Raw genomic sequence first — 19,509 nt, forward strand, 5'->3', positions numbered from 1 at the left:
CACAGATATTCTGCCAGATACAACTGAGATTTGTTTTGATAGGGTCATTTTGTGCAGATTATTATAGGTTTTCTAATAACATTGAACGCAAATATTACATCAATAGTACATCATGATCCAATTGTCAGATGGCTATACAAGATGGAGATACAAGTTGAAAGGGGTAAATATCACTAAGCAAAAGATCCAAGGCAGATAGTAAGATACCACTGTTTAATCATTCACCCCCTCCGTGTACTTGCATCATTTTTAGTATTGCTGATAATGACAGAAAAAGGAGAACATGGTAGGAAAAACAACCCGTATTTTATAAGAATGATAAATCAAAGCACTTTATATCAATATTGATAGAGCTTTAGTTTTTTGTATATCTGCTCCAGCGATGACTTTGGCCCCTGCGAACCTGAGAAGAAAAAAAATAGCAACAGTGAGAAGAATGAATCTGAGGTCAACCATGAATGGTCAGTAAATGCTCACCAAGTGATACCCTACTTAGGGTGCATACACACCATGTTTTGGTAAAATGGCAACCAACGGGATAATTTGAACCTTATCCGTTTCATTGCCAGACTTAATACCGTGGTAGACCACAGTTTTCAGTCTGGCAACAAAATCAGATATGGTCCAAAACTGAGCCGACCTCATTGAAGTGAATGGGGTACGAAGTGGGTACAGTGAGACTACGGCAGCGGATGGTTTTTAAATTCTCCCGCCGGATCCGGCTGCTGTATTGCCAAAAGTGGTGTGAATGCACCATTAAAGCTAAGATTTTCTGTATCATACAACATGATACTGGAACCATTGGGCTTCCTGCATATACTCCAGCCTGCCCCCTTACTTTTTAGGCTTTTCCCCCTGCTGTTTTTACCCTCACCTATTTGGTTACATTTTCTTTGGGGAAAGGGGGAAAATTGACAAAGCAGTGGGAAGATCATGAGGTATGGCTAGATCGGGCTATACCCTCTTTTCTTTATGGCTTCATAGCACTGACATGGGCTTCTATGATGGGGGTTTTGTAATTTTATGCAGATGAAGTCTAACCATTATGTGATGAAAAAATATGCAGCTCCTACTTATTGGGGCCCTCTTTTTCCTGTCAGTAGATTCTTTGTTGCTCATAGAAGCAGAACACAGAGGTTCAGCTATAGGGAATGCAAAGGGAGTTGTCAAACATGTGTCCTGGTGCCTAAAATGGCCCTTACAGCACCTTTGCCACATAAGGAAAAGTAGTATAAATGGCACATGGTAGTGGGGCTTTATTACAGTTTGTGCATTGGGAACCAGGAGCTCTGAGCTGAAACCCTTTACATGCCAAACTGGGCTCCCAAATAAAAGGGGAATAGAGGATAAGAGTAATTTTGGGGGGGTCCGACCATTAGGGCCCTCTGCAATCTCCTGCCGGGTGCCCTGGCTAATCCCATGCACAGAGCGGTCAGCACTCCCTGCACGGAGCTGTGTCAACAACCGCATGGATCAGTGGCTGACACGCCCCTCCATGCATCTCTATGGGATGGCCGGAGATACAGTGCATAGAGATGTATGGAGGGGGCGTGCCGATCACTGCTTCGTGTGGTGGTCGACACAGCTCCATGTACGGAGCGGTGACTGCTCTGTGAATGGGGAAAACTGGAGTGCTGAGGGAGATTGCGGGGGGTCCAACTGCGTGAAAGGGGATAAGTTAAGTACTGGAGCTCCCCTTTAAGGAGTGGATGGTATTATATCCGAGTTAGGCAATGCCCTGAGAACTGGACCAAACAAGATAACCTCTCAACTGTGCAAAGTGTTATATCGGGACAGGTTTTCAGCCTCTAGATAATGTTTTCATCCACTGACAACAAATAGTACTCACAACAGATAATTTATTAAAACTGTCAGACTATTTTATTACCATACAATAGTTTCCCAACCAGTGTGCCTTCAGCTGTTGAAAAACTACAACTCCCAGCCTTTGGCTATCCGGGCCTGCTAGTAGTTGTAGTTTTGCAACAGTTGGAGGCACACGGGTTGGGAGACGCTGACAAAAATATAAAGGATATTAGTTCCTCCACCTTACCTAACAAGCCTTTGTACATTTCATTTTTCCAGGTGACAGGCCCTAATACAGGAATGTCCTCTTCTATTTCTAGTGCATCTCTTCTGCCATCTACAGAGAAAAATGGATTGTAACCGATTTTATATAGAATAGGGGTTAACTGTATGATATTCTTATAGCATTGTCTAAGTGTAAAGATCAATCAGTAGTAACATTATAATAATGACCTTATCTCTCTCTCACTATATATATATATATATATATATATATATATATATATATATATATATATATACACACACATACATACATATACACACACACACACACACAAATATATAAATACACTGCTCAAAAAAGGGAACACTAAAATAACACATCCTAGATCTGAATGAATGAACTAATATGAAATACTTTTGTCTTTACATAGTTGAATGTGCTGACAACAAAATCACACAAAAATTATCAATGGAAATCAAATTTATCAACCATGGAGGTCTGGATATGGAGTCACACTCAAAATCAAAATGGAAAACCACACTACAGGCTGATCCAACTTTATGTAATGTCCTTAAAACAAGTCAAAATAAGGCTCAGTAGTGTGTGTGGCCTCCACGTGCCCATATAACCTCCCTACAACGCCTGGACATGCTCCTGATGAGGTGGCGGATGGTCTCCTGAGGGATGTCCTCCCAGACCTGGACTAAAACATCTGCCAACTCCTGGACAGTCTGTGGTGCAACGTGGCGTTGGTGGATGGAGCAAGACATGATGTCCCAGATATGCTCAATCGGATTCAGGTCTGGGGAACGGGCGGCCAGTCCATAGCATCAATGCCTTCCTCTTGCAGGAACTGCTGACACACTCCAGCCCCATGAGGGCTAGCATTGGTTTTCATTAGGAGGAACCCAGGGCCAACCGCACCAGCATATGGTCTCATAAGGGGTTTGAGGATCTCATATCGGTATCTAACAGTAGTCAGGCTACCTCTGGCAAAAACATGGAGGTCTGTGCGGCCCCCCAAAGAAATGCCACCCCACACCATTACTGACCCACCGCCAAACCGGTCATGCTGGAGGATGTTGTAGGCAGCAGAACATTCTTCACGGTGTCTCCAGACTGTCACATGTGCTCAGTGTGAATCTGCTTTCATCTGTTAAGAGCACAGGGCGCCAGTGGCGAATTTGCCAATCTTGGTGTTCTCTGGCAAATGGCAAACGTCCTGAACAGTGTTGGGCTGTAAGCACAACCCCCACCTGTGGACATCAGGCCTTCATACCACCCTCATGGAGTCTGTTTCTGACCATTTGAGTGGACACATGCACATTTGTGGCCTGCTGGAGGTCATTTTGAAGGGCTCTGGCAGTGCTTCTCCTTGCACAAAGGCGGAGGTAGCGGTCCTGCTGCTGGGTTGTTGCCCTCCTACGGCCTCCTCCACCTCTCCTGATGTACTGGCCTGTCCCTTGGTAGCGCCTCTATGCTCTGGACACTTCACTGACAGACACAGCAAACCTTCTTGCCACAGCTCGCATTGTTGTGCCATCCTGGATGAGCTGCACTACCTGAGCCACTTGTGTGGGTTGTAGACTCCATCTCATGCTACCACTAGAGTGAAAGCACTGCCAGTATTCCAAAGTGACCAGAACATAGGAAGCATAGGAACTGAGATGTGGTCTGTGGTCATACCTCCAGAACCACTCCTTTATAGGGGGTGTCTTGCTAATTGCCTGTAATTTCCACCTGTTGTCTGTTCCATTTGTACAACAGCATGTGAAATTAATTGTCAATCAGTGTTGCTTCCTGAGTGGACAATGTGATCTCACAGAAGTGTGATTGACTTGGAGTTACATTGTGTTGTTTAAGTGTTCCCTTTACTTTTTTGAGCAATGTATTTCCAGCATAACTTCTGAATGGCTGGAGATATTTCATATTTCAATAAAACTTAGAAAACATCTTTCCTACATGTCAAATAAAAATATATTGGACTTTAGGCATGTCCCCATACCAACAATAGCTGCAGCCAAAAAGTAACACAGCGGAGCCCAGACAGTAAAATCATACTTTCCTATGACATAAGTCCAGTAGCAGGACTTTTAAAACTCCTGGGCAATCTCTGCAGCCCGAAAGTAACTTGATTAGAAGATGTAATGAAAGTCCCATAGACTTTCAGTACACCTCCTGATCGCTTTACTGTCCAGCTGTGGAAATTGCTCTGGAGTTTTAAACATCCCAGACTAACATCATGGTAAAATATTTTTAACCGCCTGGCAGACGGGGAAGAGAAGATTTATTGCGGGCTGAAAGAAGAGTGAGGAAAGAAGACATCAGTTTGAGAGAGGGCAGCGCTATTGCAGTGAGGAGTTTGGAAGGACAAGCATCTGGCGTTTCAGAAGACTGGGAAAGCTGGGTAGCATGTAGTATGCATGCCACCCTGCTTTTTTTTTCCCAGTATCCTGAAGGGTTCTAATATGGCTGCTTTACCAGACAGATAATCTTTTCATATATTTTCATGTACAGGGGAGCAGGACAACAACATGTACAGGGGAGCAAGACTACAATGCCAACAACACGTAGCAGGGTGCAGGACTCCAACCCCTTATTTTTTTTCTCTTTTTCTGTCTGGGAGGAATACAGGTGAAGTAGTAATTAGCAGCTGATAAATTGCAGCAGTTTGCAGCCAGCTAGCTCTTTGCATTCACTTCCAGGCATTGCAATAGAGAGGATGAAACTATAAAAGCAAGTACAATAAGCGATCGTGTGAAAGTATACAAGTGGGTGTAAGTATAAAAGTGAGTGGGACTTAAAATTAAGGGACTTTAAAATCAGGAAGTTTAAATGAAATTTTTGCTTCTGTTTTTTTGCTATTTATTTTTACAATCCCCAAAACCAAAATGTCCTCCATGTTGGAAAACGTAGTCCGGTGTACATCTTGCACAATGTATGCAATCCTTGAACAGCAGTTTGAGGGGGCAGATTTTTGTGCGAGATGTGTGTGAGTTGTTCATTTGGAAGCCCAGATCCTGGATCTAGAGGAGCAACTGGCAACACTGAGAAGCATTTACAACTCGGAGAGGAGTCTCCTGCTCACTGAGCAGGTACTCTCTGGGGTAGAGGTGGGGGAGGACAGTGGGACGGAGGTGCAGGACAGTCAGGCAGTTAGCTGGGTGACAGTTAGAAAACAGGGTAGAGGGAAAAGTGTCAGGGAGGCTAGTCCTGATCTGACACACCCCAACAAGTTTGCCCAGTTGGCAGATTAGGGGGATGCCATTTCAGAGCTAGCAGTACTGCAGCAGGGCTCTGCCTGTGACTGCCAGGGGGGTGTCTGCTCCAGTAAGGAGGGGAGGGAGGAGTTCAGGGCAGGCCAGACAGGTACTGGTAGTGGGGGACTATTAGGGGGACAGACAGGGTGATCTGTCACAAAGACCGGGTTCACCGAACAGTGTGTTGTCTAGCTGGTGCTCGAGTTCAACACATCGCGGATTGGGTAGACAGGTTGCTGGGTGGGGATGGCAAAGACCCAGCAGTCATGGTACATATCGGCACCAATGACAAAGTAAGAGGTTGGTGGAGTGTGCTTAAAAATTATTTCAGGGACTTAGGCCGCAAGCTTAAGGCATGGACCTCCTAGGTTATATTTTCTGAAATATTACCTGTACCACGAGCCACACCAGAGAGGCAGCTGGAGATTAGGGAGACAAACAAGTGGCTCAGAAGCTGGTGTAGGAAGGAGGGGATAAGTAACAAACTGTGTTTTGCAACCAATGTGCCTCCAGCTGTTGCATAACTGAAACTCCCAGCATGCATGCACAGACTGCCAAAGGGCATGCTGAGAGTTGTACTTTTGTAACAGCTGGAGGTTTGCCCCCCTCCCCCATGTGAACGTACAGGGTACATTCACATGGGTGGGGGTTTACAGTGAGCTTCCCGCTGCAAGTTTGAGCTGTGGCAAATTTTCCACCGCAAATCAAACTCCCAGTAGGAAACTCTCTGTAAACCCCCACCCGTGTGAATGTACTCTAAAACCACTGCACTACACTACACCTACACAAAATAAAAAGTAAAACACTAAATATACACATACCCCTACACAGTTACTCCCCCCTCCCCCCCAATAAAAAAAACATCTCGTGCGGCACTGTTTCCTAAACGGAGACTCCAGCTGTTGAAAATCAACAACTCGCAGTATAGCCGGACAGCCAATGACTGTCAAGGCATGCTGGAAGACACCCTGTTTGGGAAACACTGCCGTAGGGTATTTTGGTGGCAGATGGAAATTCTGGAAATTTTGGTGGCAAATGGAGAAATTTCACTACAATTTTCTCCTTTTGCCCTTATGAAAAGGTAAAGTTGGGGTCTACACCAGCATGTTAGTGTAAAAATTTTTACAGTAACATGCTGGTGTTGCCCCATACTTTTAATTTTCACAAGCTGTAAAATGAAAAAAAAAAAGACCCCCAACGTACCCAACGAGTACGGAAATACCCCATATGTGGACACAAAGTGCTCTGCGGGTGCACATCATGGCTCAGAATTGAGAGCACACCATGTACCTTTGAGGTCTAAATTGGTGATTTGCACAGGGGTTACTGATTTTACAGCAGTTCTGACATAAATGCAAAACAATAAATACCCACGTGACCCCATTTTGGAAACTACACCCCTCACGGAACGTAACAAGGGGTATAGTGAGCCTTAACACCCCACAGGTGTTTGATAAATTTTCGTTAAATTTGGATGTGAAAATGAAAGAAAATTGTTTTTTTTCACTGAAATGCTAGTGTTACCCTACATTTTTCATTTTCACAAGTGAAAATAGGAAAAAAAGTCCCTCAAAAATTGTAGCCCCATTTCTTCTGAGTATGGAAATACCCCATATGTGGATGTAAAATGCTCTGCGGACGAACTGCAATGCTCAGAAGAGAAGGACCTCCATTGGGCTTTTGGAGAGAGAATGTGTCCGAAATTGAAGGCCATGTGTGTTTACAAAGCCCCTATGGTGCCATAAAAGTGGACCCCCCCACATGTGACCCCATTTTGAAAGCTACACCCCTCATAGAATTTAATAAGAAGTGCAGTGAGCATTTACACCCCACTGGTGTCTGACAGATTTTTGGAACAGTGGTCCGTGAAAATGAAAAATTATTATTAAATTCTGTGAGGGTTTAATTTCAAAAATAGGGTCACATGTGGGGGGGGGGGGGGGGATAGTGTCCACTTTTCTGGCACCATGGGGGGCTTTGTAAACACACATGGCCCCCGACTTCTATTCCAACCAAATTCTCTCTCCAAAACTTCAATGGCGCTCCTTCTCTTCTGAGAATTGTAGTTCATCCGCAGAACACTTTACATACACATATGGGGCATTTCCTTACTCAGAATAAATGGTGTTACAAATTGTGGGAGGCTTTTTCTCCTATTACTCATTGTGAAAATGAAAAATTAGAGGTAACACCAGCATTTTAGTGAAAAAAAAATCGAATTTTTCATTTTCACGTCCAACTTTAGCGGAAATTTGTCAAACACCTGTGGGGTGTAAAGGCTCACTGTACCCCTTGTTACGTGCCTTGAGGGGTGTAGTTTCTAAAATAGTATGCCATGTGTTTTTTTTTTTTTTTTTTGCTGTTCTGGCCCCATAGGGGCTTCCTAAATGCCACATGCCCCCCAAAAACCATTTCAGCAAAATTTGCTTTCCAAAAGTCAAATGTGACTCCTTCTCTTCTGAGCATTGTAGTGCGCCCGTAGTGCACTTGATGTCCACACATGGGGTATTTCCATACTCAGAAGAGATGGGGTTACAAATTTTGGGGGGCAGTTTCTCCTATATCCCTTATAAAAATGCAAACTTTGGGGGAAAAAAATGCATTTTTGGGGAAAAAAATCATTTACACATCCAACTTTAATGAAAAGTCGTCAAACACCTGTGGGGTGTAAAGGTTCACTGTACCCCTTGTTACATTCCTTGAAAGGTGTAGTTTCCAAAATGGTATGCCATGTGTTTATTTTTTTTGCTGTTCAGGCACCATAGGGGCTTCCTAAATGTGACATGCCCCCCAAAAACCATTTAAGAAAAACTCACTCTCCAAAATCCCATTGTCGCTTCTTCCCTTCTGAGCCCTCTAGTGCACCCACAGAGCACTTAACATCCACATATTAGGTATTTCCTTACTTGAGAGAAATTGGGTTATAAATTGTAGGGTGATTTCTCTCCTTTTACCCCTTGTAAAAATTCAAAAACTGGGTCTACAAGAACATGAGAGTGTAAAAAATAAAGATTTTGAATTCTCTCCTTCACTTTGCTGCTATTCCTGTGAGACACCTAAAGGGTTAACACATTTACTGAATGTCATTTTGAATACTTTGAGGGGTGCAGTTTTTATAATGGGGTCATTTGTGGGGTATTTCTAATATGAAGGCCCTTCAAATCCACTTCAAACTGAACTGGTCCCTGAAAAATTCAGATTTTGCAAATTTTGTGAAAAAATTTAAAATTGCTGCTGAACGTTAAAGCCCTCTTATGTCTTCCAAAAGTAAAAACATTTCAACTTTATGATGCAAACATAAAGTAGACATATTGTATATGTGAATCATTATATAATTTATTTGGTATGTCCATTTTCCTTATAAGCAGAGAGTTTCAAAAAATGCAACATTTTCAAATTTTTCATCAAATTTTGGAATTTTTCACCAAGAAATGATCGACACAAATTTACCACTCACATAAAGTAGAATATGTCACAAAAAAACAAGTGACAGTAGTCAGATGTGCAAAAAATGCTCGGGTCCTTAAGGTGAAAATGGGCTGGGTCCTTAAGGGGTTAAACTAGGGACTGGGCGGAGGGAACCTACAACATAGAGGGGGGAGATAGTGTAGATAGAGAGGTGAGACTTATTAATGTACCTGGGGGTGGTTCAGAGGGAGGAGTTAGAACAGTTAAATAGGATAGGCTTCATAGGAAACAAAAAACATAAACCTTTGAATTGCATATTGACTAATGCCAGAAGTCTGACCAATAAAATTGACAAACTGGAGTTGACAATGTCTGAGGAGAATTATGACATAGTGGGTATAACAGAGACTTGGTTGGACGATAGCTGTGAATGGGCGGTCAACATACAGGGTTATAGTCTATTCAGGAAGGATCGGACAAAATGTAAAGGGGGAGGAGTTTGTCTTTATGTAAAGTCCAGTCTGAAGGCCGCACTGTGGGAGCATATATGGGAGGGAAACGATAACGTGGAGTCCTTATGGGTAGAAATATAAGGAGATTAAAAAAAAAAATTTTGCTAGGGGTTTTCTATAAGCCATCAAAGCCAAAGCCAAAGAGGTTGATGCATAAAATGAGGCAGAAGATCAATTACTGAGGCAAATAAACAAGGCAGTAATAATAATAATAATAATAATAATGGGGGACATTAACTATCCTGATATAAACTGTGAGACGGAGACGTGTGAATCTCATAAAGGAAACAGGTTTCTGACTATAGCTAATTATCTATCCCAAATGGTGCAGGGCCCGACCAGAGGGGGCGCCCTACTAGACTTAATATTAACCAACAGACCTGATAGAGTAACTAATGTGCAAGTAGAAGGACACCTAGGAAATAGTGATCATAATATAATACATTATAACTTGTTCTGCAAAAAGGGAATCTCTCGAGGGGCCACAAAAACAATGAACTTTAGGAAGGCAAAGTTTGATCAACTCAGAGAAGTCCATAATAATATAAATTGGGAGAATGTTCTGAAAAACGAGAATACTGACACTAAATGGGAGACTTAAAAAATATATTAAATTCTCACTGTAAGATGTATATACCTTATGGGAATAAAAGGGTCAGGAGAAGAAAACCAATGTGGATGAATAAAAATGTTAAGGGGCAATTAAAGGACAACTGAAGTGGATCACTTGTATATATTCCCGTGCCCAGGCCTCAAAAACAAACAAAATAAACTTCTACATACCTTCCTACGAGCCCCCGTTGGTCCGACACAGGCCTCACGGTCCGGCGGTGCTAACCTCATTCCACTTCCTTGGGACGGGGACGCCGCAGAGCGGTATGTATACGTTTATTTTGTTTGTTTTTGAGGCCCAGGCACGGGAATATATAAAAGTGTTCCACTACAGTTGTCCTTTAATGACAAAAATAAATTACTTAAACTATTAAAACAGGATGGCAGCGAAGAAGCATTAAAAAGCTATAGAGAAAAATGTAGAATATGTAAAAAAAAAACAGATAAAAGCCGCAAAAGTAGAGACAGAAAGGCTAATTTCCAAAGAGAGTAAAACTAACCCCAAACTGTTATTGAACTATATAAATAACAAAAAAGTTAAAATGAAAGTGTAGGCCCTTTAAAAATGTGGAAGAAATTATAGATGGGGATAAGGAAAAAGCAAATATATTAAACACATTCTTCTCCACTGTATTCACAGAGGAAAATGAAATGCCTGGTGAAATACAGTGAGATAAGGTAAACTCCCCAGTACGGGTCACCTGTCTAACCCAGAAAGAAGTACAGGTCACCTGTCTAACCCTGGAAGAAGTACAGTGCTGCCTACAAAAAATCTAAATAGACAAATCACCAGGTTCAGATGGCATTCATCCCCGTGTTCTAAAGAAATTAAATAATGTAATAGACAGACCCCTATTTTTAATATTCAAGGACTCTATAGTGACAGGGTCTGTTCCCCAGGACTGGCGCGTAGAAAATGTGGTGCCAATATTTAAAAAGGGGTCAAAAAGCGACCCTGGGAATTATAGGCCTGTTAGTTTAACCTCTGTTGTATATAAATAGTTTGAGGTTTTCTAAGAGATGCTATTTTGGAGTATCTTGATAAAAATAAATGTAGGACTCCCTACCAGCATGGGTTTATGAGGGATCGGTCCTGTCAAACTAACCTGATCAGCTTTTATGAGGAGGTGAGCTCCAGACTGGACCAGGGGGAATCACTGGATGTTGTATATCTTGATTTTTCCAAAGCATTTGATACGGTGCCACATAAAAGGTTAGTGCATAAAATGAGAAGGATGGGGCTGGGGGAGAATGTGTGTAAGTGGGTAAGTAACTGGCTCAGTGATAGGAAACAAAGGGTGGTTATTAATGGTACTTATTCTGATTGGGTGACTGTTACTAGTGGGGTACCACAGGGGTCCATCTTGAGTCCTGTACTAATTAATATATTCATTAATGACCTTGTAGAGGGGTTGAATAGTAAAGTAGCAATCTTTGCAGATGATATTAAACTCTGTAAAGCGGTAAACACTATAGAGGACAGTGCACTGTTACAAATGGATCTGGATAGGTTGGAGGTTTGGGCTGGGAAGTGGCAGATGAGGTTCAACACTGATAAATGTAAGGTAATGCACATGGGGAAGAAAAATCCAGGCTGGGATTATGTATTAAATGGGAGAACACTTGGGACGACTGACATGGAAAAGGACTTAGGGGTCTTAGTTAACAGTAAATTTAGCTGTAGTGACCAGTGTCGAGCAGCTGCTGCCAAGGCAAATAAAATCATAGGGGGCATCCATAGGGGCATAGATTCCCAAGACAAGGAAATAATTCTACCACTATACAAATCACTAGTCAGACCACACATGGAATACTGTGTACAGTACTGGGCACCAGTGTACAAGAAAGATATAGTGGAGCTGGAGAGGGTTCAAAGACCATGGTAATACTGGGAATGGGAGGACTACAGTACCCAGAAAGATTATCAGAATTAGGGTTATTTAGTTTAGAAAATAGAAGGCTTAGGGGAGACCTAATAACTATGTATAAATATATCAGGGGACAGTACAGAGATCTTTCTCATCATCAATTTATACCCAGGACTGTATCTATAACAAGGGGGAATCCTCTTTGTTTAGAGGAAAGAAGGTTTCTTCACCAGCACAGACGTGTGTTCTTTACTGTAAGAGCAGTGAGACTGTGGAACTCTATTTTAGAGGAGGTGGTCATGGTGAACTCGGTAAAAGAGTTCAAAAGGGGTCTGGATGCATTTTTGGAGAATAACAACATTACAGGTTAAGGATACTAGATTTATAGGGACAGAACATTGATCTAGGGATTTATTCTGATGCCATATTTGGAGTTGGGAAGGAATTTTTACCTCTAGTATGATGGTTTTTTGCCTTCCTCTGGATCAACTCAGTAGGGACTCATTAGGGTCATAGGTTGAACTCGATGGACTCTGGTCTTTTTTCAACCTCATGAACTATGTTACCTACAACATGTACAGAGGAGCAGGACTACAACACGTACAACATGTACAAGGGGAACAGGGCCCCCTATTTCCTCATAGATTGTAAACTCTCGTGATCAGGGTTCTCACTCCTCTTGTATCCCCCTATTTCCTCATAGATTTTGAGCTCCTGTAAGCAGGACCCTCCTTCCTCTTGTGCCCCCCCCCCTCACATTTACTCATATATTGTAAGCTCTTGTGAGCAGGGTCCTTTCTCCTTTTGTGCCCCCCTATTTCCTCATATATTGTAAGCAGGGCCCTCACTCCTCTTGTGTGTATTATTAATTAACATGCAATGTCAGATTTTATCTATGTAAAGTGCTGTGAAATATGCTTTGAAGATCAACTCAAGATTTTTCTTTCTTCTACGTATTGTTATTAGTGTAATTTGCCCATGTAAGAAAAAAAGTGCACAACAACTTCCTATTGTCACAGATTTTTGTGTTGTAGATATGTTTTTCTCTAGAATATTTATATTATCTAGACACAAGGGGGGCATTTATCAAGTAACATCCCTGAATAATAGATCAGACCGCCTAGGATGTGAGCGGACATGTAGCTGCATATATATGAATTTATATGGTCACTAGGGTTGAGGTTGAGTCATTGCTTCTGAGGAAACAGCTGATCCCTGAAGGAGGAATATTACACCTTGCGGTTGTAGAAATTGTATTATAACTTCTAAAGTATTATACCTAAATAAAAAGGGTAACTTACGCTTTCCTTTGAGATACAGTGTAGATTGGGGACCCCAATTTCTAGTTAAAACCTGGTTATAGGAAGATAGATATGAGTATACACTGAAATGATACCTTCCACAGACAACATGGTCTAGGTCTACTTAGCTACTTACCTTTGTCCCTTCGGCACAGTCGGCTACGAGGCCTATCAGGAACATGGCAGATATCCAGGCAATTGCCTTTTGTGTGCTCTAAAAAAAAAAAAAAAAACGTGAACATGAAAATAATCGTTCTCATCAGTGACTATGTCCTAATTTTCTTGAAGTATCCTCACCATTGTTCTAGTTATTTATCTTAGGAAGCTTTGTCCTTTCATAAAGATCCAATTAGGTATTTTGTAGCCCAGATCCTTTTATGTGAGAAAATTGGTGGTATTCAGCCAGTAGTTGTGGATGTAACGGTCTAGGACCTTGTCGCTGTTTAGTCGTGCACCTGTATTTATACAGTACAAATTGTACTGTAAACACGTCATGGTACTTTAGGTCCTAACAACACCCCTCAGGCCTAATTAGGTTAACACAGATCATGATGCAATTGTGCGCTCCTCTATTATCATCAATTGTGGCTGAGACAGGAGCTTCCTAGTGTAACGCCATCCTGCTTCCATATCACACTGTAGTTCTGGCGTCAGTCTCTCCTGTGGATCTGCTCACAGACTATACATGAAAGGAAATCTACTCCTCAACATTGGATTTATAACTTTAGACATGTTAGATCTACTTACAGTGTTGAATATACATTAATAGAATTTGCTTTACTTTTCTAACAATCACATAGAATTTATCTGTATGAAACAAAAAAACATTATAAGTTCTTGATCTTTTACCCACAAAGCAGTGTAATAACAGTTATGGCAGGGGTGTGACCGAAACCCTGGTGCTCCATGGAATATACTGCTAAATGGGGTAATAGTGACGTATACAGTAAAGGAATAACACATAAATATGTCACTGTACAGAGATGCACACAGTGATGTTGTCAAGTTGATTAAAATGATTCTGACTGCCAATATATATATATATATATATATATATATATATATATATTTATATATATATATATATATATTAATACTTAGATATGTATGTCATTTCTAATGCTGAAAAAAAAAAAGATATCTGTTACCTACTTTTTAAACTATGCACCATGTTCCTGAGCTTGACTAAGAGCTGCTCATGACTAAGAAACCTTGGAATGATGCTAGAAGGCCCAAGTCCAAACATTTGAGGAAGATGCAGATTGTATAAGAAGGGCAAAGAACTGGAATTTTCCAGTATTCGAGCGAGAGGGCTGCACAAATGAACTTTGGCCAAGAAAGAAATAAAAGACTTCCGGTTCCGGCGCTGCCATGGAAGGACGCGAGTAGAGGAGCTCCCGCATCTCCCGGCCCCGACCGCTGACATACCGCCGGTATCATTACCCCTGGACGGCCGGTGATCGGGCCAAACAGTCACCAGCCTCTGCCCCGCTGCATGGAGCGATACCTGCTCCGCAGTCAGCAGCGTTCCCCGGCACGCGCCAGCACTCCCGCAGCGACACCCAGGAGTACCGCCGCAATGCCACGTGGAGGAGCGGCCGCTTCATACAGGCGCCGGCTCTCCTCCTTCAAATACCGGGCATCGGGACAGAAGGAGGGATGGAACCCATCTGCCTCCTTGCCGCTCTCTGCCTCTCCTGCAGCGGCTCCCAGGGTCAGCAACATGCCCCATGAGGCGTCCTCCTCTCCCCTCCTCACTGACTCTGCCTGCCCTGCATTGCCTGTAATGGCAGAGGGGAGCACCCATGCCTCTGCCTCCTCTCAGCTGCCTAGCACCACGGGGTACTCTTCTGCCCTTTCCCCAGATGGACTGTTGAAGACCCTGTCCCAGCAGGACTCATGCCCAGCAGCCCATTCCCCACCTGAGCCCCTAATGGGTCAACCACCTGTTTTTGATTTCAAATCTCTGGCGGTTCAGGTCATGGCCGTGAGGTAGACCAGGAGGGCCGTTGGGTGTGGATTCATTTGCACTATGAGGGCCGTGATTTTAGCATATACAATTGTTATGCACCTAATGGAGACCATCAATTGTTCTTCCAATCATTGGAGGCAAAGCTTCTGGCAGATCCCTTACAGTGTAGAATAGTGGGTGGAGACATGAATGCCGTTGCAGTTACGGGGGAGGATCGTAAGGGGGGAATGGCTGACCGCACGGTCTCCCGCACTAGTGATAGAATATTTTCTTCTTTTCTTGACACCACTGGCCTGATTGACCCCTGGCGCTTGTCGCATCCGGACAGCAGAGATTTTACACATTACTCACATAGTCACTCTTCTTGGTCTCGCATTGATTATTTACTGATATCCTCCGATCTCATGCCCACGGTAGCAGAGACAGACATACAAGACATGTTCATCTCTGACCACACCCCAATATCTCTTTCCCTGACTGATTCTTTTCCCAAGGGAGCGGAATTCCAATGGCGCTTTCCAGCCTACATGGCAAAAGATGATAATTTCACTGAATCTCTAAAGGCATGGTGGATGGATTTCTCTTGGGGCAACAGTGCCAATGTATCGGACGCCTCTCTCTATTGGGAGTCAGCGAAATCGGTCTTGCGAGGAAGGTTGTTAGCTTATATGTCCACGGTAAAGAAGAAATCCCTCCACCATTTCCAGGAGGCTAGCAAGGCTTTGTGCGCGGCATACACCACTTACCTGACATGTCCTTCTGTGGCGGCTTGCCAGGTGTGGAAGGAGGCGAAGACTACCTTCGACCTGTGGTCGAAGCGTAAATGTTTGGCTGCGTATTCCAGATTCAGGGCGGAGCTATTCCATTTTGGTAACAAGTCGGGTCGCCTCCTTGCTCGCCTGGCCAAGGGATGTAGACTTCACTTCTTTGAGGGATGACGTGGGAACTGTACATACTGACCCCAGGTCGATCAACAATATTTTTCGCCAGTATTACATGTCCCTGTACTCCTCCTCCCCAGCGGACATGATTGCTGGTAAGACGTTCCTAAATTCCATCGGGTTACCCACCATCTCCCCTGATCACAGGGAAGTGTTGAACGCTGACTTTACGGAGGATGAAGTCCGTCGCACTATTAAAAACCTGCACAATGCCAAAGCTCCGGGACCTGATGGTGGACCAGGTCCCGCCTCCTCTTACATCTTACTTCAATCATCTTCTCCACTCGGGTTCCCTGTCGTTACAATCTAATGTGGCCACCATCAAATTGCTGCTGAAACCAGGCAAAGACCCTCTTTTACCGCAATCATACAGACCAATCTCCCTAATCAACCAGGACCTTAAACTAGCTTCTAAGATCTTGGCTGACCGCCTTAACTTATCTCTTCCCACCCTTATTGGTCCCTCTCAGGTGGGTTCGGAAGGTTCTTGCTGTCCTTGACAGGGTGCAGCACTGTCCCGAGCCTGGTGAACGTCCGTTATTGTTAGCGTTGAAGGTCTTTGATAATGTGAGATGGGACTGGCTTGGGATGGTGCTGGACAGAATGGGCATTACAGGATATTTCAGAACATTTGAGTGGCCTATATTCATCCCCCCAGGCTAGAATCCACACCTCGGGCATTCTCTCCTCCCCCTTCACACTATTTAAAAATGTACTCGGCAGGGCTACTCCCTCTCCCCTCTTTTGTTTAACATAGCACTTGAACCTCTAGCCCGCACTCTTGAGGACTCCAACATATTTAGGGGCATTAATATCCTCCGCAAGACGATTAAGCTAACCCACTTCGCGGACGACGTCCTCATTTTCCTTGCTGAACCAGGGTCTCACTATAGACCCCTGATGGATACTTTGATCCACTTTGGGACTCTCGGGTTACAAAACCCCCTTAAAAGCGAAATCCTCCCATTGGGACTGCCGCACTCACACTCCTTTTGGGAGACCCTGGGGATACCTAGGAACCTAATCAAATCTCACATCACTTGTCTGGGCATTAAAATAGGCAAACTTCCCTCATCCCTGTATACGCTGAATTACCCCCCCTCTCCTCAAACTAATTAGGGAGGAACTTGACTGATGGAAACATTTGCCAATCTCATTCCTGGGGAAGTGTCACCTGGTCAAAATGATCAGTTTCCCAAGGCTTTTGTACCACCTACAGACATTACCTATATTGTTAAAGCATAAAGACATTAACTCTCTTAACTCTGTTTTTACACGCTTTATCTGGGCGGGCAAGCGACTGCGCATTGCCTTGCAAAAGTTAATGCTGTCTCGAGCTGATGGGGGAGTGGGTTGCCCTAACCTACATGGTTATAATCTCTGTCTTTTCAGACATGTTCTTGATTGGATTTACGAATCAAGCTTCCATTCTAATTATTCCTTGGAGGCCGATTTTGCTGCTCCATGGAATTTGAACTCCTGTCTACATACCCGCACTTCGGCGCTACCCGCCCACATAAAGAGCTCATTACTGATCAGAGATACTGTTTTTTTTTTTTCAAATCTAGTTTTTATTAAAGAATTTCAAACTATACATATAAAACATAAGTGATACAGTTAACAGAACAGAGGCAACATCGTATTCCTCCGATACAGTAAATGTAACATCACAGGGTACATACTTCATCCAACCTATAGAATAACTAGCCCTGGGCCAGACCTCGTATCCAAGTTAGATACAGAATGTATTTAAGAAAATGTATAAACAGTAAGTATCAGAACATATTACCTCAATTCTGATCTGGCAAACGCAGGGCTCCAAGCGTGCCTTTCAACATCTCAGTGTTATACCAAGAAGTGTGTCTAAATGGGTGTACAACAGCTATTATCTCTGAAGGAGTAAGATGAGATATTATAAAAGTTCGCCATTTTAAAAAAAAATTCTTGGTCCCTGAGTCCATATGATTTTCTGCATCAATCCTGTCTATACCCATAAAATGTTTCAACTGTGTCATGAGTAAAGGCAATTCAAGAGTATGTGATACGAGCCATGTCAGTGATAGGCATCTCAATGCAACCAGAAGCACAACGTGAATAAATTGGGGTGTTCTCCCCTCCCTCCCCCCCTCCTCAGCTCCCCCTTCCGGCGGGCGTAGTTGATGAAAGAGCAACGTTTGTGGAGTGAATTGAAGTCGTACTTTCCAATGATCATGCACATAGGAGCAAATAGTGCGTCAATAAGTCGCAGTAAATGCACAGTCCCATACCCCTTGGTAGAAGTTCATAAGTGATGTCTGGCATTTCGGGCATTGAGTGATCCTATCAGGAAAGGTCAGCGAGGGGAGTATGTTAAATCCATAGATGGCCGCATGAGCCATTTTAAAATAGGTCTCCCGCCATCGTTCGTTAATAACATTTTTGCGCACCGCCTCCCATCCCGACAGGATCTTAGCAGCGATGTCAGCGTCATTAGTCCATCGCTCCCACGTACTGAACACTGCATTAGGATGAATTTTTGAGAAGGGGGAACGAAAAGGTAGATATAAGGAGGATATAGATGCCCTCCTCGGATCAGCACCTACTATGTCGTCAAAAGCGTGAGAGGACGCTTCCGTGGACGGATCTCTAAGTCTCGACATACAAAAGGTATAAGTTTGGTTAGCATACAGCACGTGAGAGCGGGGGAGACCATGTCTGGTAAGTATTTCGTCAGGCGTCAACCACCTCCGTCCCTCAGCGTCTAGTAAAGATGCTATCGTCTTTATCCCTTTGTCTCCCCAGTGGCGTAACCAGTTAGAAGGTCTTCCCTGAGGGAAGTCGGGGTGATTAAGAAGCGGCATGCGCTTCAAGAGTAAGAAGGGAAGACCAAACAGCTTCCGCATTTCTTTCCAGGCAACAATGGTATCCCTGAGAATAATCGAGCTTTTCACTTCAGAAGGTAATTTGGCATAAGCAGTGTGAAGGAGCGCTGGGAGAGACCAAGTTGCAGCTAAAGCCTTTTCAACAACAAGATTGGAATAATAAGTGGTTTCATGCAGCCAATCCATGACATGCCGAAAAATACATGTCAAATTATATCCCCGAATATTAGGGAAATTCACCCCCCCCCTCTGTTTTACCTAACATCAGTTTTTGTAGAGCAATCCTAGGGCGTTTACCCTGCCATATGAAACGTGTAAAGGCCGAAGACAGTCTTTTCACATCCACATGCCTGAGCAAGATAGGGAGTGTTTTCAAGGGGTACAACAGGCGCGGGAAACTTATCATTTTTATCAAGTGGCAGCGCCCCAGAAAGGATAAGGGCAGATTTTCCCAACGCTTCAGCTCAGTTATAATTTTGTGAAACAGGGGCATGTAATTGAGAGAATAAAGTGTGTCAGGGGTACGTCCTATTTTAATGCCCAAATAAGTGATGTGAGTGCTAGATACCGTCACCCTCCCGCCTCCTAGGGTCTCCCGATCCCTAATAGGTGATGGCCCTAGGGGCAACAAAACGCTCTTGGAGGCATTTATTCTGTAGCCTGTGAAGTCGCCTATTCTAGATATGCTATCGAGAACCCTTGGCACCTCCTCCCTCGGATTACTAAGGTAAAGGAGGGCATC

At 43.4% G+C, this 19,509-nt stretch overlaps 1 protein-coding gene across 1 annotated transcript in view; it reads right to left on the minus strand.

Annotated features, from left to right (window-relative positions):
- Positions 1 to 230: 230 nt before the first annotated feature.
- The window catches only part of LOC130277778 (spexin prohormone 2-like), a 34,623-nt gene continuing 15,344 nt past the window's right edge, over positions 231 to 19,509 (minus strand). The window contains exons 2-5 of the mRNA XM_056528528.1: positions 13,130 to 13,207; positions 12,994 to 13,045; positions 2,054 to 2,143; positions 231 to 403 (exon numbers count right to left, since the gene is read on the minus strand). Of these exons, the coding sequence (XP_056384503.1) occupies positions 339 to 403; positions 2,054 to 2,143; positions 12,994 to 13,045; positions 13,130 to 13,174 (252 nt within the window). The 5' untranslated portion in view covers positions 13,175 to 13,207 and the 3' untranslated portion in view covers positions 231 to 338. The remainder of the gene's footprint in view (positions 404 to 2,053; positions 2,144 to 12,993; positions 13,046 to 13,129; positions 13,208 to 19,509) is intronic.

Source organism: Hyla sarda, chromosome 6, assembly GCF_029499605.1.
Source record: "Hyla sarda isolate aHylSar1 chromosome 6, aHylSar1.hap1, whole genome shotgun sequence".
Classification (NCBI taxonomy): domain Eukaryota; kingdom Metazoa; phylum Chordata; class Amphibia; order Anura; family Hylidae; genus Hyla; species Hyla sarda.